This window comes from Colobus angolensis, unplaced genomic scaffold (assembly GCF_000951035.1).
Source record: "Colobus angolensis palliatus isolate OR3802 unplaced genomic scaffold, Cang.pa_1.0 Scaffold358, whole genome shotgun sequence".
In the NCBI taxonomy this organism is placed as follows: Eukaryota; Metazoa; Chordata; class Mammalia; order Primates; family Cercopithecidae; genus Colobus; species Colobus angolensis.
Genome location: NW_012116910.1, coordinates 1,029,287 through 1,051,386, shown reverse-complemented (window position 1 = coordinate 1,051,386; position 22,100 = coordinate 1,029,287). Strand labels below are relative to the sequence as shown.

At 52.3% G+C, this 22,100-nt stretch overlaps 1 protein-coding gene across 1 annotated transcript in view; it reads right to left on the bottom strand.

Moving 5' to 3' along the window:
• Nucleotides 1–20,355, bottom strand: part of SLC6A3 (solute carrier family 6 (neurotransmitter transporter), member 3) — a 47,002-nt gene extending 26,647 nt beyond the window's left edge. The window contains exons 1-5 of the mRNA XM_011953133.1: nt 20,029–20,355; nt 18,357–18,488; nt 10,196–10,430; nt 1,673–1,811; nt 330–464 (exon numbers count right to left, since the gene is read on the bottom strand). Of these exons, the coding sequence (XP_011808523.1) occupies nt 330–464; nt 1,673–1,811; nt 10,196–10,430; nt 18,357–18,488; nt 20,029–20,314 (927 nt within the window). The 5' untranslated portion in view covers nt 20,315–20,355. The remainder of the gene's footprint in view (nt 1–329; nt 465–1,672; nt 1,812–10,195; nt 10,431–18,356; nt 18,489–20,028) is intronic.
• Nucleotides 20,356–22,100: the final 1,745 nt, after the last annotated feature.

Here is a 22,100-nt window from a genome sequence, read left to right as displayed (position 1 = left end):
AGCCCCTTCTCCCTTTCTTGACAAGGGACCCATCCCCCATGGCCCAGCCAAGTCTCCTCTCTCCAGGAGGCCTTCTCCAAACATTTTAACCCCGAATTATTTCTTCTTTTGCTGACCAAATCTGCAGCCTGACTCTCGATGGAGTTTTTGGTATAATCTGATTTAGATGACTCATACTGTATCATGGGTACTTGAGATGTGGCTTCCTGAGGAAAAAACCCTGGATTCTGCAACTCTGATACATCTCAGCCCTGGCAGGCAATGAATACGGAAATCTGGGAACATCAGAGCCCCTGTGGACTGTGAAGCAGCGAGCGGGTTGTACTCACAGATGCCTCGCAGAGCCGGTAGAAGTCAACGCTCAGGTACGCTCTGATGCCGTCTATAGCCCCAGGAAGGGTGACCCCACGCAGGAGCAGGGCAGTGAGGACCACGTATGGCATGGTGGCTGTGATCCATACCACCTGCAGGAGAGGACAGTGTCACCAGGCTGCACAGGTAGGGCCCTCGGTGGGAGCAGACACCGGCACAAGGGCACTAGGTTGCCCTGACAGCTTGTCCTCTGACTGGGAAGCCCAATTCCCAAACATCTCCTGGGACGCCAGCTCAGCAAATGCTCATTGGAGTGAGAAGGTCAAATGCTTTCTGTCCTGCACACCCTCCCCAGGGACGGAATGGGAAGAACAGCTTGGCAGGGAAAGCACATTCCTTTTCTGCATTTGGTCTGCCAGAGTAGCTGGGAGTGGCTGATGGGGGTTTTCTGATGTGTGGGATGTGAGTGGATTGACACTGGTGAATGGCACTGTGGGACGATGACAGGCAGCTCTGGCCTGTGTCCCTGCAGGAGGCTCCCATGGCTGGTGCCATACTATACACACTATTCCAAGGGAGGGGCATACCTTGGTCAAAACTGGTTTTTCAAAAAAGTATTTATTTTATTTATTTATTTATTTGAGATGGAGTATCGCTCTTTTTGCCCAGGCTGGAGTGCAATGGCATGATCTCAGCTCTCTGCAACCGCTGCCTCCCAGGTTCAAGCAATTCTCCTGCCTCAGCCTCCCACGTAGCTGGGATTACAGGCACATGCTACCATGCCCGGCTAATTTTGTACTTTTAGTAGAGACAGGGTTTCATCATGTTGGCCAGGCTGGTCTTGAACTCCTGACCTCAGGTGATCTGCCCGCCTCAGCCTCCCAAAGTATTTTTATTAACAAAAAAAATCATGTTGTCTGTGCCTTCCTGCCAGAAACACTGCCATGGGTGCTTCCCTCCTGAGGCCCTTCCCCAAACACAGCCACATATGGACCCAAAACCCAACGGTGCCCTGTGTCCACCCAGCCCAGCCACGGCCACGTGTCCACCTCCCCCCACCCAGCCATGGCCGTGTGTCTACCCAAGCCAACCCAGCACAGCCACAGGTGTACCCCAAGCCAACCCAGCACAGCCACAGGTGTACCCCCAACCACGGCCACGTCTACACTCCCAACCTGATCATGGCCATATGTGTCCCCCAGACTCAACCATGGCCATGTGTCCACCCCAACCTGGCCATGGCCACATTTGTAGCACAAAACCCAGCTGAGGCCACATGTGCACCTCCTGCCCAGCCACGGCCACACGTCCACTTGGTGGCCCCACGGCTACAGGCCCGGTTGGTGACCCCGAGCCTCACCTTCCCCGAGGTCTTCACACCCTTCCAGAGGCTGAAGTAGAGCAGCACGATGACCAGCACCAGGCAGGCTGTGAGCTGCCACCGTGGAGGCCCCAGGTCGTCGATGCCATGGCTCTGGTGGAGGTGCAGCACGCCACGCCTGCAGAGGGGAGTCAGCGGGGGCCTCTGTGGGTGGCTGTCAACCTACCTGGAACTGGATGACTGAGCTTGCCCGGGGATCGGCCCTCCCCATCTCAGCAGGGCAGAAAGCATCCAGTCTGATGGACAAGAGATGCCCTCCAGGGAGGTCTGGCCCACAGGCCCTGGCAGAGGTGTCAGGGCTGCCCTTGAAACCCGCGGAGCACATGGGAGGCCCAGGAAGCCCCGCCTCACCCTTGGCACCTCTGCTCATTGGAGCTGGGGAGAGAAAGGGCACCTTGGGTCTTTGAAGAAAAGGAGCCACAGAAACCAAAAGAAAGTTGCTGAGCAATGCTGGGTGCCCACTGCTGCCCACAGGACAGCCCCAGGGTCCCTCTTCAGGCATGAGACTGAGCAAACTCTAGCAGTAATACCAGGCACACAGCCTCCAGCCAGCACTGTTTTCTGAGGGGACGGCTCACGGCACCTGCTCACAGCCCCTGCTGCTATGAGGATTCCATGAGGAACAGGTTTAGTGGATGACTCTGCTCCAGCAGGAATCACTCGCAGTTCCACTGTTTTTTGCAGGATCCCTCACAAAGGGCAGAACAGAGGGTGAGGGATGGAGCTGACCATCGGCCGTGCTCCTTGCCCCAGGCACAGATCCTGGGCCCCCTTTCTGCAGGAACTCATTCCATCCCGGTGACACTCTCTGCGGGAGAACATGCACCAGGCTATGTGCAGCGGGCTGTGTCACCATTGCAGACGGTGACTTGGGGCCAAGGCAACCGTAACAGCCGTGCCGCTGCCACTGTAGAGTCAGGAGCTGTGACAGCCAGGAGCCGTGTTATGAGAGGAGCTCCCACACCCAGGTTTGCTTCTGTTGTGGGTCCACTGAGGTCCCCGGGAGATAACAACGGACACCCAAGGGGGAGCCCGGCCGACTGCAGCCTCAGGGAGCTTTCCACCAGCTGCGAGTCATTCCAGGGCCATGTCCCAGGAATTCGGCTCTTCAAACTCCAGAATCATACCAGACACCCTGGCTGCTGCCAACAGGGAAGGCCCCACGAGCCCTGAAAGGGCTGGACAGTGCTTCTGTCCTATCCTGGAGGGCGCCCAGGCACAGGCCCCAGGTTGGCCGGGTGGACAGATGGCTGCACCACTGAAACCGTCACCACCATTCTCTGCTCTTCTCTGAGGGCAAGTTGCTCAGTCAGGAGGCTGTCTGTCACCCACACTGTGCAGGGGAAGTCGCCTGAGCCGGTGGAGGTCATGCCTGCCCTTCCTGGGGCAGTGGAGACTCCCAGGGCCTTCTTCTCACTCCGGCCACACACCAGGCTCTGCCCCTGCTGGCCGAGTCCCCGTCTCTCTGCTCCCCCAGCAAGGTCTTACCACGGGGAGCCTCTGAGGCCTCACAGCAACTTTGTGCACCCCGGACCACTCCTCACTCACTGCCCATGGTGTCACTGACCCCAGCATGCCACCCGCCCATGCCTTGGCAGCCTCGGTGCCTCGCACACACATGTGCATGGATTACACACCCAGACCAGACAGCGCACCCTCTCCCCTTTCCCATGTGCCTGGAGAAAAGGCAAACTCAGCCAATGCCCCTACGTGGCACAGGCCCTCCTGAACCTGAGGCGGAGGCCCAGGGAAAGTGTGCTGCCACTCTCGGGGCCTTCTCACAAGGTTGCGTCCACAGCACGCACAGCTGGCTCAGCATCAAACATGAAAGCAACTTCAGAAGCAGCACCTCAACACATTGGGTCGAGCCCCTTCTCGAGATTAGAAAGTCACTGTGCTTTGATTTTATTTGAAATCCCACAGACAATTTAGAGAACTGGACACTCCTGAGTGCTGTCACCCCGAGAAGAGGGGTCCCCACAGCTGACCACAGCATGGGAACTAGCCATACCAGGAGCCGGGGAAAGCTGTGTGGCTCCCAGCATGTCCATGCTTCTGAGGGCAGGCTGGGCAAGACAATCAAAGGACATCTGGGAAGAAGCATGGGGCTCACGTGCAGGCATTTCATAAGCCATAAATAGTTGGGAGGACCACAAAAGCATTGGCCCAAGGATGTTCACCGGGCATGGAAAAGGCATGGCACCTCCCAGTTTCTGCTGGGCTCTTTTTCCTGGTGAATTCGTGGCCATGATTCTTCAATTGGGTGACAGAGGAGCCACTGGTGGTGACCCAGGCATGCTCGGGCCTCCCACACATCATTGTGATGACCTCACAGCAACCCTCTCACCCCGTTTTACCAAGAGGGAGCCACGGCAGTGAGGGGGTGAAACAAGCTTCCAAAGGATAAAATTGTGCCAAAGCACATTAACCTCCCATTAGAACAAATCTAACACTCTCTAAACAAGGACAACAACAACTAAGTACCCATTAGTATAAAACTCACCAAGTCTAGCATCTAATAAAAAATTACTAGACATGACAAGAAGCAAGAAATGTGATCTACAACCAGAGGAAAATCAGTCAACAGCCACTTCACATGATATACAAAAATTAAACCAAAATGGATAAAAGAGCCAAATATTAGGGCTAAAACCATAAAACTCTTGGAAGAGAATATAAGGTAAATTCTCACGATCTTGGACTTGGCAGTGGTTTCTTAGATATGACACAAAAGATGAATTGGACTTCATCAAAATTTAAAACTTTTGTGCATTGAAGGATGCTATCAACAGAGTGAAAAGGAAAACTACAGAATGAGAGAAAGTATTTGCAAACCATCTATTAATCTGATAAGAGAATAATATCTAAAATATGTAAAGAACTCCTAAAACTCAACAACAAAAAAAACTGACAGCCCAATTCAAAAATGGGCAAAGGACTTGAATAGACATTGCACCAAAGAAGGTATACAAATGGCCAATAAACACATGAAGAGATGCCCAATAGTCACTAATCATTATGGAAATAGAAATCAGAAACACAATGAGAGACCATTCACACCCATTAGGATGGCTATTATCAAAATAAATAAGCAGAAAGTGTTGTCAAGGATGTGGGGAAATTGGAACCCTTGTTCTGATTTGCATCCATGGTGGGAAACAGTGTGGTGGTTCCTCAAAAAATTAAACACAGAATCATCACGTGGCTCCAGCAATTCAACTTCTGGGTATCCACTCGAAAGCAGTGAAAGCAGGTACTCAATACTGAAGTTCACAGCAGCATGTTTTCACGGTAGCCAAACGGTGGAAGCAACCTAAATGTCCATCAAGAGATAAATGGATCTGGCCAGGTGTGGTGGTTCACATTTGTAATCGCAGTGCTCTGGGAGGCTGAGGCGGGAGGATTACTTAAGCCCAGGAGTTTAAGACAGGCCTGGGCAACATGGCAAGACCCCACTTTATACAAAATTCTTAAAAATTAGCTGGATGTGGTGTCACATACCTGTAGTCCCAGCTACTTGGGAATCTGAGGCAGGAGGATTGCTTGAGCCCAGAAGGTCAAGGCTGCAGTGAGCAGTGATCATACCACTGCACACTCCAGCCTGGACAACAGAGCGAGATCCTGTCTCTAAAAAGGAAAAAGATAAATGGATAGACAAAACATGATATATCCATATGATGGAATTGGAATATTATTTGGCCTTAAAAAGGAATGAAATTCTGGTTCTGAAATTCTTCAATAAACCTTAAAGACATATGCTAAGTAAAATAAGCCAGTCACAAAAAAAATAAGTGATTCTACTCAGAGGAGGGACCTAGAGTAGACAAATTCACAGAGATGGAAAGTAGAATGGTAGCTGCCAGGGGCTGTGGTGAGGGAGGATGGGGACTTAGTGTTTAATGGGGACAAAATTTCAGCTTTGGAGGAGGGGAAAGTTCCAGTGGATGATGGTCATGGTTGCACAACATGTGAATGTACCTAATGCCACTGAACTGTGCACTTAAAAATGGCTAAGATGGTAAGCAATGCTATGTATAGTTTATCACAATAACCCCTCAAGAAGGCAAAATATTTTTGTGTAAAGTCCAAGCTGAATCACGGCCAGCAAGTCTACACTACAAGAAATGTTAAAGGAAATGCTTTAGATGGAAAGAAGATGGTCTTAAATGGAAACCCTGATCTACATACAGGATCAGACAGCACTAGAGATGGTGACTATGCATGTAAATATAAAAATATGAAAAAAAGAAAACTTCTTTTCTGTGTTAGATTTGTTTAAAATGTAAATGCTTAAAGCAGAAATAGCATCAAGGTGTCATGGAGTTGATACATACTGTAGAAATAAAACCTATGGTGACAATTGCACAAAGGACGTGAGGTAAACAGAAGTCTACTGTTGTAGGCCCTTCTGTTCTGTGAAACAGTATCACGTCACTTGAAGACAGACTGTGATAAGTTAAACGTCAATGTTGTAAATCCTATAAAATCAACGAAAAAATGAAAACAGAAAGCTATAGTTTATTAGCTAATAATGTTGATAAAATGAAAGCCTAAAAAATTAATTCAAAACAGGAAATAAACAGAGGAAACAAGAAACAAAGAAGAGATGGGGCAAAAAATTAGCACAATGGAAGACTTAAAGCCAGCCATGCTGACAATTATTGAATGGAATTACTAATTTAAAAACAGAGATTGCCATATTGGATAAAAAGCACAACCAACTCGATGGTATCTACAATAAATCCATTTTATATGTAATGTCCATATAGTTTAAAAATAAAAGGCTGGAAAAGATAATACCACACAAACAGTAATCATAAGAAAGTTGGGGTGGCCATATTACTATCAGACAAAGTAGACTTCAGAATGAGAAATCTAACCTGCAAGGATAGTTCAAATGGTAAAGTGGTCAATTCAAAGACTAATAATAATAAACATGTATGCACTTCATAGCAGAGTTTCAAAATACATGAATGAAGCAAATACTGATAGAAGTGAAAAGAAATAGACAAATCTACAATTATAGTTGAGATTTCAGTACCCCTTTCTCAGTAACTGATAGAGCAAGTAGACAGAAAACCAATAAGGATGTAGAAACCCTGAACAACACAATGACCTAACATGACCTCTCTGACATTTATGTAACTCTCCAACCAGACAGCAGAATACATATTCTTTCTAGGCGCACGTGGAACATTCACCAATGTAAACCATCTAGTAGGTCATAAACAAGTCTCAATATATTTTAAAATATTAAAGATGTATAAGCACATCATCTTGCCAAAACAGAATTAAATTAGTAATCAATAACAAAAATATCTAGCAAACCTCCAAATATTTCAGATTAAACAACAAACTTCTAAAAATGCCCCATTAGTCAAATAGAAATCAAAAGAAGGATTAGGGAATACTTTGAACTAAATGAAATGAAAACACAGCATATCAAACTTTGTGGGATGCAGCTAATGCAGTCCCTTCAAGGCAAATTAATAGCTTTAATTTATAACTTTATAATTTATATTAGGCAGTGTCGATAAGTATTTATAGAAGTGGAGAAACTGTAAACTGGTCAGAGTTGTGTGGTCCTGTGTTGGGGTTTTGAAATGAAAACACAGCATATCAAATTTGTGGGATGCAGCTAATCAGTAATCTCCAGGTTCCTACAGGGAAGGGTTCCTTTCATTTCTCTGTGGGAACCATTTCTGCCACCTCCTTCTGGTGGGTGGAATACTGCCCAAGAAGGAAGTGGCAATGCAGGAAGGCTGGCTGGGACCCCTGGGGGCCAGGGTGCCAGCAACTCCCAAGGATACCTTTCATTTGCCAACCCTGAGGAACACTGGGTGCAGGAGCCAGCACCGCACACGGCATTCGTGGCATGTGGAGGAAGTGCTGTCAACGGGGCAGCTCAGCAGCCTTTTCTGACTTAGGGCCCAGGAGACACGGCCAGCGTCTCACCCAGGCTTCACGGTTACTTCCTGAGGACCTGTAGTAAAAACGCATGATAAAGCCCTTTCAGATCTACTCCTGCTAACATCTTAGTTGTCAAATTTATGAGGCAGCATGTTTGGTACGTTGTGTAGGAAACTCAGTCCCTTTTGTGGTTACCGACAAAGTCAGGCATACCCATTATCTAGCACAAAGAGCCGCACCACCATGCATCACAACCACTCTGGCCTTTGTGGCCTTTCACGGTGGGACATCCACTCCCTGACTACATGTGCCAGCAGGAACCTGACATCCTTTGTCCAGTGATCTGCTTTATAAAGCAGGTTCGAAATCCAGAAAACTCCCAGCAGACCTGAGCACGTTACGACTGTCCCCCTTGCTTCCTAAGAGTCACTGGGGCCTGTTTCAGGGGAACCTGAGTCCCACTGTTGGGAAAATCACCTTCGGAAGGTGTGGGAGGAGTGCCAAGTGCCTCGGTGCCCTGGGGCATTAATCATTCTTGCATTGATCTTAAACCTTCTCCAACTCCCCACGTCTGCTCTTGGGCTGCCGCCAGCTAGAGTGTACCACGTGCCAGTGTAGACAGGGCTTCCGAGTGAAGAGCTAGGCACCTTTCCATTTCCTTCCTTCCTTCCAGACTGAGAACTTCCAAATAGACTTCACTAGTCTGATCGTTTAAAATAACAACACGTATTCTTTCCTTCTAGCATTCTTAACAACGGATCACTGGACTAATCATTACACTAAATTTTCCTCTCTGATTTTCTTACCTGAACATCACTTAGGTGAGTCAACATTTCTCACACTGCCCAAACAAAAGGAAAGCAGTCCCCACGTGGCGGCACTTGGCAGATTTAACAGGGCATTGGGTACTGGGAACTCTCAGGCTCTCGCCCCAGTGGTGCCTCTGCGGCCTCTGCCCCTGGCTCTGTGCGCCCCCGCTCTCTCCTGCTGGCCCTTCTCTTTGATCACACACTAACCCTGAGATCTGGCCACACAGCAAGGGCACATGCAGCCCGGGCCTGAGGTGTCCGTGGGGTGTTTAATTAGGGAAATGTAGATGTGAACAGGCCATCCACACCCAATGGGAATTTTCTCCCTCAAGAATGTTAAAATCTACTTGGACAAATGGTGTGACTGTGTGTTATTTGGACGATTTCATCATCTCCTGCTTGCCCGTCACCAGGGGAGTCCTGTCAGACGCTCCCACGACCTTGCCTGAGGCTGTGCTTCCTATGGCGATGCTCAGGTGTCTTCAGGCAAACCAACCGGGACTCATCCCGGGTGCATCTTCTCTCCCGCCTGCCCACTTCTGAAACCAGCCCTCCTCCCACGAGCGCCTTCCTGGCGCCCCAGCCTGGACTCTCTCTCCTCCTGACGGGAAACAGTGGATGTAGTGAGAATTGCACAAACGTCCTCTCCTCCTCTCCTCCTCTCCTCTCCAAAACAGTGGCTGAGTTTAAGAGTCCGCCTGTCAGAAAGCAACCCAGCATGAGGCTCCATTCCCAGCAGGGGAATGTGGATGGCACCTGCCAGGTCTGGATTCCGGGAGGGGTCCAGGGGAAACAGGGGACCCATGGTGGGCAGTCACAGCCCTTCCAGGCTGGACCAGGCCACGTGGTGATGAGGGAGGGCCAGCAGGAGCTGGCACGGGGCCCAAAAAGACTTCATTGCAGATATCGGGGTTCAGGAAAGCAGGTGCTGCAGGTGGATGGTGACGGTCAGGCCTGGCTGGGGTGGACAGTGAGGGACAGGCCTAGATGGGGTGGACTGTGTGGGTTGGGGCTGGCTGGGGTGGACAGTGAGGGGCGGGCCTGGCTGGGGTGGACGGTGAGGGGTGGGCCTGGCTGGGGAGGGCTGTGCAGGTCAGGCCTGGCCAGCGCAAAGAGAGAAGGAGGCAGAGACCCAGGAGGCTGCTGGACATGGGACTCACCGGCATGGGAGGTGGAAGGAGGCCCAGAGACAGAAATAAAGCCGTGCACATAAACAACAAAACAAAGTCTTGCGAAAAGTGGACGGCTGGAGCACCCTGGAGACAGGGGCTGCCTACTGAAGCCATAGACTTCTTGTGCAGTGAAGCCCAGAAAGGTATCTTTTCTGGAGAGGGCAAGGGCCCAAGTGAGGCAGTTTGGCCCCAGGCTATGCACAGAGGAAGGAGAGGGAGGAAGGGAGCCCAGACACGGGGCTGACTCACTCCAGAGACGCCGCTGCAGCTCCCAGAGACCGGAGCTTGCCAACCTTCCGCACAGGGCTGCTGTGTTCCCCACCAGCCCCCTCCCGCCCCGAGCCACTGCTGGGAGCAGGATCGCAGCCAGGGGAGCTGCTCAGTGCCCCATCCCTGCTGAGGGCTCGCCCTGTAGTTTTGCTGAGTCCCTGGAGACCATCACAGTGATTCAGAAATGCGCCCCTCTGTAGCACTAAAGGGATGGAGTGCAGGAACAGGTTCCCCCTCCCCGCACCCTGGGAGTCAGCAAGGGCTGGTGGCCAACCAAGAGGCGACCTCGGGGACCCAGCTGCACCGTCTCTCCCATTCCCGAGGACCTGACTCCCACTTACTCGAAGTATTCGGCAGCAGGTGTGGTCCCGAAAGTGTCGTTGAGGCCCGGGCTGTTGCCACTGGAGTCGCCAGGTGGGGCATCCGAGCAGTTGGGGCTGTTCCAGGAGTTGTTGCAGTGAATCCAGGGGAGCTCCGTGGTGAAGGAGGAGAAGAGGTAGTGCAGTGCCCAGGCGATGATAACGTTGTAGAAGAAGCCGACATACAGCGAGATAAGGATGACCGTGAAGCCCACACCTAGAGGGAAGGGGGTGGCCGTGGAGCCCACGTGGGCGGAGCACAGAGCCACCAACAGCAACGCGTCCCTTCCGCCTCCCCTCACAGGAGACATTACCCTGAGCACAGACCCTGAGGACTTTGAGGGTGTTTCTGAGGGACATCCAGGGCCAGCAAGGTCACCCAGAGCTGTGGCGAGTATCCAGGGCCACCCTGATGCACCCAGAGACCCCCAGGGACACCAAGGTCACCCCCAGCCACACATAGTTATCCATCCCCACCACAACCACTCAGGATCCATCAGGGTCATCCAGGATCCTTGAGGCCATCTAAGGGCTACTCTGGGTGACCCAGAGGTTAACCCAACCCATGGTTAACCAGGGCTGTCAGGTCCATGTGAAACCATCAGAATCATCCACGACCACCCAGAAGCACCCAGGGCTACCTAGGGAACTCATGCAAATAGGGCCATCAAAGATTGTCTAGGGACACCCAGTGTCTCCCAGAGCCATCAAGACTGCCAATAGTCACTAAGGGACACCTGGGGTCCTTGACAGACATCCACAGCCACCCACAGCCACCAGGCTCATTCAGGACTATGGAGGGCACCCAGGACCACACATGATCATCCAGACTAATCCAGGGCCACTTTGAGTCACAAAGGGCCATCCATGGCCACCCACAGCCATCTCCATTCATCCACAACTATCCACGGTCATCTATAGCCATCCACAACCATTCATGGCCATCCATGGCCATCCACATCCATCCATGGCCATCCACATCCATCCACAGCCATCCACAACCATCCATCCATCCATAGCCATCCACAGTCATCCATGGCCATCCACAACAAGCCATATCCACCCCTGGCCATCCACAACAATCCACTGCCATTCACAACCATCCACAGCCATCTACAGACATCCACAACTATCCACAGTCATCCATAGCCATCCACAACCATTCATGGCCATCCATGGCCATCCAAATCCATCCACAGCCATCCACAACCATCCATCCATCCACAACCTTCCACATCCATCCACAGTCAACCACAACTATCCACATCCATCCATAGCCATCCACAGTCATCCATGGCCATCCACAACCACCCACATCCACCACTGGCCATCCACAACAATCCACTGCCATTCACAACCATCCACAGCCATCCACAGACATCCATAGACATCCACAGACATTCACAGCCATCTGCATTTACCCACAACTATCTATGGCCACCCATGGCCATCCACAGCCACCCATGGCCATCCAGAGCCATCCATAGCCATCTATGGCCATCGGTGGCCATCTATAGCTGCTCATGCCTCTCCCACAAGACTACTCAGAAGGGTTCATTTACAGCCATATGGAGTCATCCAAGGTCACACTACCCATGCATGACCATCCAGGGTTTCCTAGAATCACCCAGGGCCACATAAGACCACCCAGGGCAAGTAAGATCATCCAGGGCTTTCTTGGGCCACCCAGAGGCTTGCATGACTATCAGGGACTACTCAGAGCCATGTTTGACCTTCCAAGGCCTCCCAGGACCATGCAAGACCATCAGGGACCAGCCAGGGCCCTCCATAGCCATCTAATGCCATCCAGGGTCTTTTAGAGTGTCCTTTCCAGGACCACAGACCTGGAGTTTGGGCTCCATCCTTTATGGGGGCTCCTAGTAAACTGGAACAGAACTCAGTGGTCAGCAGTCTTTGGAGCGGTGTCAGCCTGACTGGTGGGCAGATGGGCCTGGTGGTCAGACGGCTTCCTCTTTGTTCACTGCTGGATGGGCACCATCACGTTCTTGCTACTGGGGTTCACTTTACTAAGCTCCAGGAAGAATTTTTTTCATTTCCACATGTCTTCTCAGTTTGCTGACATGATTAGTTTGGGTACAACTTTGATTTACTTTGTTAAAATCCAGTAGGCATCGTGCCCTGTCTTGCCTGCTCATGGCCAGGGTAGGAGCCTACCTTCAAGGTGACTTTTGCAGAGAGTGGCCTGAGTTGATTTTTATGGTCTCAATCCTTAGGAGAAGCTGTTCTTATGCTCAGGGCACCTCAGTAAAGTTCTCTTCCTATCCTGAAAGCAAAGAGAAGGCTCCAAACTTTGTTTTAAACAGATCCAGGATCAGGAATGCAGGTAATCCTTCTTGGAAAGCGTGCTCAGTGGTGGTGATGATGAAAGTCAAGCTGTTGCTTTTGGAAGGCCTTCTCCCACGTGGATCTGGTCCACATTAAATAATTCTGTATTACAGTCGGTCACGGATTGCCTTTGGAAGGGCTTCTCCCACATGGCTCCGGTCCGTATTAAATAATTCTATATTACCATCTGTCACAGAGTCCCTTAAGAGAGAGGCTGGGTTGTGATCCACAGTGAACTCACCCAGGCAGCCACGTTGGGAGCCACTCTCCCGGGAAGCCACATTGTTTCCAGAGAGCACTGTGAAGGGTTTTCCATGGTGATGACTGACAGTGGATGCCCAATTTGAAAATTTTTCAAGGTTAAAACTTTCTGTACCAAGTCCTTAGCTTGAAACCCTGGGAAGTCTTTGATCAAACTACACCAGAGTGGATCCCAATCCAGAGTCTGAAGGAAGGACTGACTGTGCCCTGGGTCCTTCCAGAGCCACCGCTGCTGTTTCCTGCCCTGCACCACAGATCGGCAGGGCTGCCATGGGATCACGACATCACCACTGGCCACGCTGGCTGACATGGCTCCCAGAGCAAATGGGTCTGCTCTGATCCATGGGACAGTGCAGCCCCCACACCAGAGTCCCCCTTACCAAGAGGACTCCTCCTGGATGCTTCCCTGGGCACCTGGGTGAGGAAACGGCTCCCTTGAAAGGTGGTGGCCAGTGCCAGTATTGGCCAGTCATTTGGTTGCTCCAAGCCCTGCCCTTCGGGAAGGCAGAGCCCCTGACCTGGGTCACTGACGTGTAGCACCTCACCAACCAGCCAACTTCACCATGAGCTCCTCAAGCTCACCGAAGGCCCAGACACACGAAACGCACTACCCTGTTTGCTACAGAACCTTCTAGTGGCCTCTGCTCATGACATCACTGTGGGCTCTAGATGAAGCTTCACCTGACACATTTCCTAAACACCATTTAGTGACACGGGAGGCTGTCTCTCCAAGGAGGTGGCAGGCAAAGTCCCTGCTCACGTTTCCAGGGAAAACGTTCATGAGAACGTGAAGCCTCCCTTCCCTCCTGTCTGACTCCCAGGAAGCTCAGCGCTAAGCGTGAATTTCAAGCATAGCTCTTAAGGTCAATTTCCTTAAATTTATTTTTACTTCGTACCTTTTTTTTATATTAACCTTGTGTGTAGTTTGTTTTGTGTTTGAGAAATCACACTGAAATATGATTGACTATAAAATATTTTATATTCAATACAATTGAATGGTGGGGTTTCCAGGGCGTCTGTAAAATGGGGTTGCCCTTGGCAATGAAACCGCAACCTGACAAACAGAAGCCGGCTGAGGCTCCTGCCTGCAAATGGTGCTTCGCCCACCAGAGCACGGCCACCCTGCACCATCCCTGAACACCAGTACACCCCAGGGCACCCATGAGAGTTGGCTTCAGGAGAGGGTGTTATCAACGCATGCATGGATCCTGCTGGAGGAAGCCAATGCTGGAGCATCCCCGCCACACCTCACAGGAGGCATCAGCAGGTCTTCGGAAGAAAGATGGGAGAGGGCCAGGTGTGGTGGCTCATGCCTGTAATCCTAGCACTTTGGGAGGCCAAGGCAGGCGGATCCCGAAGTCAGGTGATTGAGACCATCCTGGCTAACACGATAAAACGCTGTCTCTACTAACAGTACAAAAAATTAGCTGGGTGTGGTGGCACGCACCTGTAGCCCAAGCTACTCAGGAGGCTGAGGCAGGAGAATCCCTTGAACCCAGGACGCGGAGGTTACAGTGAGCCAAGATCGCGCCATTGCACTCTAGCCTGGCAACAGAGCAAAACTCTGTCTCACCAAAAAAAAAAAAAAAAAGACGGGAGAGGACACCTCTCTGTGTCAGTCTGGGTGTCTTTAGTATGTGGTTGTTGTGTGTGCATGTACCAGAGAGACAGACAGAAGAAGACAGAACAGGAGAGACACAGAGAAGAAAGGAGGGAGAGAGACAGAAACAGACACAGGGAGAGGGAAAGAGAGAGCAAAGGGAAGGGAGGAGAGGGAGAGTTTTAAAGACCCACCTCTCAGGACCCTGGGGTGTACCGTGGGGCCTGAAGGCCCCAGAGGCCCCTCTAGCTGTGGTGCCCACCCCAAGCTGCTCTGGCGAGACTATGGGAAATGCAGGTGAGTCATGGCCTCTGAGCAGCTGGGCCTCACCATGAACTCCACCCTCTGGCTTTCGAGGGTGGATCTTGGCTCCCAGTTATGAGCAGGAAGCAGCTCGCAGGTCTGCTGAAGGGGAAGGGCCAGGGACAACCAGACTCCCTGGAGAGCTGGGCTTCGTTTCCCCATGGAATTGCCATGTGCTCAGGGCTGGATGGCCTTTCAGCTCCATAATGATTGCTTTGGGCACTTTAGCTCATGTCTTAATTTACCACGTGGCACTTCTATTCTATGAGACATGAAAATGCATGCATTTTATTAACTAAATTTTTAAAAAGGACAAAGGAAAGAGAAGGAACAGTATCAGGGCATGGGAAGCATGGTGCACATCTAATTTCATGGGCACTGTCAATCTTCTCTAAACTGGCATCCTGCAGTTGACGGGCAGGCAGAACGAATGGGACGCTGGCACTGGGACCTGCAGCGTTACTGAGATTCAACAATTCAAGGTGTCTCGTCTCTAAGAAAAAGTCCAGCTTTCTTGCACCGACTCGTCTATCCCTTCATGGGTCGAACACTTCACTTTCTGTGATTTGCAATTCTCCTTCCTCACCAGGACTAGGTGGGTGTGAACAAGCTCTTCCCGAGATCCGCCCAGGGGGCCACGAGCCTTCCTTCCTGCGGTCACGCTTTGCAGCCCACCTCTGGGACTAGTGTTCAGAACAAAGCCGGTGTGGGATGCGGGATTGTGGGCATAGGGGCTGTGACATGGAGGAGACAACTGCCCAGCTTCCCCCGGCTACGCATTGCGGGGAACACGATGAGATGCCCGCATCCGCCGGCTGCATTTCTTCAGAATGAGGTGCCACCGCTCACGCTGACGGAAGTCAGAGGTTCTCTACTAGCCCAAGTCAAGTGGGTGCTCTGAAATTCTCAGAAATCGCTTCTTGGTATTTTATGGACTGCCCCATGAAGACCCACACCAGCAGTTTTGTCGGTGAACATCCTTTCCGTGTGACAGACAGAAGGAAATAAGCTCTTATCCGCAGACCCACAGGTCCTGCCCTCCTCACCTGAATCCTGCACGTGAAGAGGTGATTTAACTTGCTCCAACACCAGACTCACTGGCGGGATTAGGGCACGGGGCTGTGCCATGTAAGACACTTGCGACAGGCTCTAGGATGGCTCTTGAAAATCCAGCAAAGCACAGTTTGATGTCGCTGCAGCCTGTGCCAGAGCATGATGTCATCTTTCCTCAGTTTCCCCCACCCCAGTGGGCCGGCATCATCTCTGACTCAGCATCCCGAGGCTCTGAGCTCTCCAACACGGACCACGCTCCAAGCTCAGCGTCGCTTACGACTGCAGGCTCAGAGGCAGCATCTCCTCCCCGAAACATGTCCGTGCCGCTGGCCAGGGCCGGGAAGGACACAGGTAGCGTGTGTGTGTCTTGAACTGTTAGCCTGGGTTCACTGCACCTCCCGATTTGACGCCTGTCTGTCTGTAAGGACATGCCTGGGTCTTCCCTTAGCTGCTGCATTCCTCCACTGGGGACCTGACGATGGGGACGGAGACATGTTCTGAGCAATTCTTGTTCGGTTTGACTTGTACCTGCAGATCCCGCCAAGGGGTCGTCTGGCACCGGTGCGTGCCCAAAGCATCTGTCTCTCACTCTGAAGATGTGTGTGGGCTGGGGTGGGGAGGGAGGCCTCTTTTTGTGGCTCCATTTCAGTGCAGTTCAGTGAATATGGAGCCTAGGAAGAAATGACTGAAGTCGTAAGGTTGAACGAGTCTCGCGCCTGGGAAGAACCATCACACCTGTGTCCAGTCTCAGCATTTCCACGGCTGCGAGAGTGACTTCTCCTCCTGGAGCCTGACCTCAGCCGCTCCCTCTCCCAAGGGAGGTCAGCGGTTCACCTCCGAAAGCCCAGCCCTGACCCACTGGTAAAGCGTCCTGGGGCTGTGCTGGGCTCAGTTGTCTTCTAAACACACAGCTTTTCCAGAACTTCTATGAGTGTCCAGAGGCTGACCTTCTAGTAGTCATTCTCTTGGTGCCAATTATCTGAGTGGTGCCTCTGAGTAAACGCCTGAATCCTCCCTGAACCACCAGCTCCTGAGAGGTGGCTCTGGCCCACTGGGCAAGCGTGACCTGCGTGCATGGACTGGGGAGTCAGAAATATCTGGGATCAAATCCCACTCTGCTCTGATGGCGACATCGGGGGAACGACCCCAGCCCTCTGGTCCTCAGCATCTGCATCTCCAACACGGAGACATAGTGTGTGCCCTTCCCAGGGTCACATGAGGATGGAGTCAGAAATGCCAGGAGAGGGCCTGGTGCTGGGCAGACCACCTGCACTCAACACAAGGTGTGTCTACTTCATGGTGCCAGAGCAGGACACTGGCAGCCAGAAAGTTTCAGTGACAGCTAGATGGATCAAGAGCTAATAGATAGGTGGATAGGTCTTAGGTGGATGGATGGATGGATCCATAAATAGATGAATAGATGGATGGATGGATGGATGGATGGAACAATGGATAACAGACGGATGAATGGATAGATCAATAGATAGAAGATGGATGGATGGATGGATCCATAGATAGATGAATGGATGAATGAATGGATGGATGGATGGATAGATGGATTGATAGGTAGATGGATGGATCAATAGATAATGGATGGATGGATGGATGGATGAATGGATGGGTGGATGAATGGATTGATAGATAGGTGGATGGATCAACAGATAATAGATGGATGGATGGGTAGATGATAGACAGGTGAACAGATGATTGACAGATAACAGACAGACAGAGTTGTGGGTTGTGTCCCTCCCCCAAGTTCATCTGTTGAAGTTCTAACCCCCCAAACCTCAGAATGTGACTTTATTTAGAGACAAGGTCTTTACAAAGGTGATCAAGTTAAAGTGAGGTCATTAGGGTGTCCCTAATCCAACAGGACTTGTGACCTCATAAAAAGGGGGAATTTGGTTACAGAGACATGCATAGAAGCAAGCAGTATGAAGAGGTACAGGGAGAAGACAGTCTCTGAGCCAAGGAGAGAGGCTAGAACAGATGCTTCCTCACAGCCTCAGAAGAAATCAACCCTGCCGACACCTTGATCTTGGACTTCCAGTCTCCAGAGCTGTGAGACAATAAACGTGTGCCTTTTAAGCCTCCCAGTTTGTGTCATTTGTTACAGCAGCCACAGGAAATGGATACAGATAGATGATGATAGATGGATGGATTAGGTAGATAGGTAGATAGATGGGTGAATGATTGATATAAAGATCAATAATAAAGATAGATAGAGATAAATAATGGATAGAGAGATAACAGATGATTGATGGATGGATGAATGGATGATGGATAGATGGCAGATCCATAGATAGACATGTGTTTTATCTTAACTACATTTTAACATCTTGACAAAGTAATACCACAAATGAATTGCAAGACCCTCACCTAGAGCAAGGGAATGAACTATCAAGTCCTTGTCATCACAGATCTTTAAGGTAGGACCCAAGTTCAAGTGGCGTGTGCCATGCCTGTGTCTTAGCAAAGCAGGGCTGGATGCCCATGATGCAGCTGGCTTGCTTTGAAAGCTCCAGCATCACCAACATGGTCTGCGCTGCGCCAGGGTGAAGGGAGGCACCCGCACATTACCTTTCAGTACGGGGCAGATCTTCCAGACACCAGCGGCTCCTTCCCTGTTGAACTGGCCGAGGGCCAGCTCCATGTAGAAAAGTGGCATCCCAGCAATGACCATGAAGAGCAGGTAGGGGACCAGGAAGGCACCTATGGGGCAGAACAGCACCTCGAGTTTGGGGCCGTGGAAGGACCCATCTCTCCTCATGGGAGCTTGGGCTGCTACCCCAGTCGACCACCCATGTCTTGGCCTGACCCCTTCACCCCACTCTCCAACGAGAAGTCCCAGGCTGGGGTAGATGAATCCCAAAGCTCGCCCTCCACGGCTGTCAGTGCCCGACACGTCCCTCCTGGATCCCCTTGTCATTGCACACCCTGAGCCGTGAAGTCAAACCCAAGAACAGCACAGGGAGGCCCTGCCCATGCTCGGCGGTGCTCTAGGTACTGTCCTTCCCTGTGGTGGTTCGGGGTGCCCTTCCCTGGCCTGCATCCCCCCACGTTGCCCTGATCCTCTTTGCCTCTTGAGTTGTGAATCTGTGATCCCCCAACTCTGCCCCTGAGCTGAGTGGGCCCTGCCATCCTGTCCCCAGCTTCCGGGCTTCAGGGACTGCCCCTATTGACAGTGGCTCCCAGCTTCCGGGCTCTCAGGGGCTGCCCCTGTCGACAGTGGCCCCCAGCTTCCGGGCTCTCAGGGGCTGCCCCCATCAACAGTGGCCCCCAGCTTCCGGGCTCTCAGGGGCTGCCTCCATCAACAGTGGCTAAGGGTCTTTGCTGCCCCAGGTGCTGGGAGCCCCTCCAAGGTAGGGCCTAGTTCCTCTGAAACCTGCACCTCCCCTGCCCCTGGCACAAAGCCCAGGGCCCCTGGTCTCAACCTCCTAAATCCCCTCTGCTCCCGTGATCTGACTGGAGTGGGGGAGAGCTTTGCCACTCTCTCTTCTGGGGAAGGGGAGGGGGAGGCATGGGGCCCCGCAGCTCTGTCTTTGGGCAACTTCCTGTACCTGCTGAGGCCTCTGTCTTCCCCTCTTCACGATGGGCATAAAAATGCCAACCTCCTCACAGGCAGCCTGTGAGGCTTCCCCCCAAATTCTTCCCCAGGCCTCCCTTCCCAGACTAGCATAGAGGCCGATGAGGGAGGCCAGGCGCGGAGGCTGGAAGGCCGAAAGAGGCTCCTGGGAAGGGATCACCAATGTTCTTGGATGTCCCTGGTGGCTCTGCCTCAATCTTTGTTTTCTGGCTCTGTGGCTGGGTTCTGGAGGGTGCAGGGGACACACGCACTTTCCAGGGGCCTCCTCTGCCATTCCAGGCTCCAGGACCTCCACATGCTTTGCAAAGGCTGCCAACGTCAGTCAGAGGCTGTTCTTTGGGCCTTTGAGAACTTTCTTTCCAAAGTGAAGGTAGAGCCAAGCTGCTCCACCCCCACCCCCACGCCCCAGCTTCTTCGCTGGCCTCCCCTTCCTGAACTCCGAAATGCAGGCATGGGACCAGGCAGCTCTGAGCCCTGCTCCGTGGTTTTGTGACGTCCTCTGGGAAGATCTGCACTGGCCGCCAGCTCTCACAGGGAGCTCCGTCCTCGTGCATGGGAACAGCTTTATCTTGTTAGGGCGCACGCCTTTCCTAAAAGGCCTAGCCCCGGCTGCCCCCATGACCCCCGCCTGGCCACTGTGCTCAGAAAGGCTGACATGGGACTTACCTCCGCCGTTTTTGTAGCACAGGTAGGGAAACCGCCAGACGTTGGCTAGGTCTACAGCAAAGCCAATGACGGACAGGAGAAAGTCGATCTTCTTGCCCCAGGTCTCCCGGTCCTGGGCCTCCACGGGGCTCTGCCGTGGGTTGGTGAGGGTGGAGCTGGTGAGCTGCACTCCGTTCTGCTCCTTCACAAGGATGAGCTCCACCTCCTTTGGGCCCATGGCGTTGGGTTCCTTAGCCGGGGCCACCACGGAAGACATGAGTCCCACAGAGCATTTGCTCTTACTCATGGGCACACCGGAAATTGAAGAATTCTGTGCTTCTTCCCTCTTGGTCTTCAGCCAATATGAAAAATAAACACACAACAGGAATGCAACAATTCAGCAGCCAGGGCTAGGGACGCGCCTGCTGTGGAGGGCAGAGCCCCGAGGCATTCATGGGCATTCCTCTGGGAAAGGATGGGTGCATTCCCAGGGCCTGAGATGGCACAGCTGGGGTGCAGGAGCTGGGAAGTGCCAGCCCTCACCACAGGGCTGGGGCACTGGCCCATGGAGGCCACAAGACAGGCACTCTGGTTTGCCCCTCCTTCCCCTGCACCCCTCCTCACTCCTATCAATGTGGAATGCTATGTGAGCTCTAGCGTGGCTTTCCAATAACAGTGCATGGATGTTACCTCCACCTTCCCCCACACTTCCAGAGAGCAATTTTGCAATCTTCAAAGAGCATTCAATAATGTCTTTATGACTGTCCATCTGTATTCCTTTTTTCTCGCTCTGTCGCCCAGGATGGAATACAGTTGTGTGATTACAACTCACTGCAACCTCAAACTCCTGGGTTCAAGTGATCCTCGCACTTCAGCCTCTTGAGTAGCTGGGACTACAGGTGCGCACCACAGCACCCGGTAAGTTATTTTTGTGTGTATTTTTTTTTTTTTTTTTTTGTAGAGTCAGGGTCTGACTATTGTTGCCAAGGCTGGTTTTGAACTCCTGGTCTCAAGTGATCCTCCTGCCTCAGTTTCCCAAAGTGCTGAGATGACAGGCATGAGCCACCAAGCCTGGCCGTGTATTGTTTATACTCAGTAATAAAGAGCAAAATTTATATAAGCAAAATCAGCCACTGTCAGGGAGCGTTTAGACATAACCATCACAACCGTTTCCTCAAAGAGTGTACAAGCCACATCCACCTAGGGCAGGTGGCACCACCCCACCTGAGAGAGCTGGGCAGAGGATGGACAGGGCTTCATCGCGGGAACCAGCTCCTGGGCCAGCAGGGCAACCCAGGAAATCCTGTCCAAAACCGCATAAACCCCCCTGCAACGCAGCGCAGGAGAATCGGAGCGTCTACACCTCCCCAACCAGGGCGACTTCTGCCATTTGGATCCAACAGCAGCATGTTTCAGTCGCGCGCGCGCACACACAGACACACAGACACACACAGACTCACAAACACACACACACACACACACAGGCGCGCGCACACACAATGACTGAAGCAGGTCGCAGGTAGAGGCTCCAACAGGCAACTTTCCCTGCATCCAAGTTCGCACAAAACCTCACCCACGAGCTATCACGAGCTATGCCACGCTCCGTTGCTGGGCGGCTTCTGCACCTCCCGGTGACAACCCCAACCCGCACGAGCCGTCCTATAGGTAAAACACCCGCCGAAGGGGCTCCGCGGCGCGAGCAGGGGGCGGCATTGGGAGAGGGCGCCAGGTGCGGAGCTCCAGAGTCTCCGGGAAGCCGCCGCCGCCCTGGGGCCATCTGACCCCGAACGCGGGGCCTCGGAGGCGAGTTTTGGGTGTACACAGCCAAACGTGGCCCGTTAGAAAGCGCCCTTCCTCACCGCGCCCAGAACAAGAAGCGGCACTGCCTGGTGAGCCCTCGCCCTGCCTCCCCGCCCTGCCCAGAGCACCAGCCAGCGCGCAGCCGGCGCCCGCCACTACCCCAAAATCAGACAAAGCTCCCGCGAGATGGAGCGGCGGTGTAGAAAACCCACTTCGATAGGATCTGGGGTGCGCCGCACCCCCTAGTAGGGTTAAGTTCCACGAGAAGAAACCAGGACCCCCGAGTCACAGCC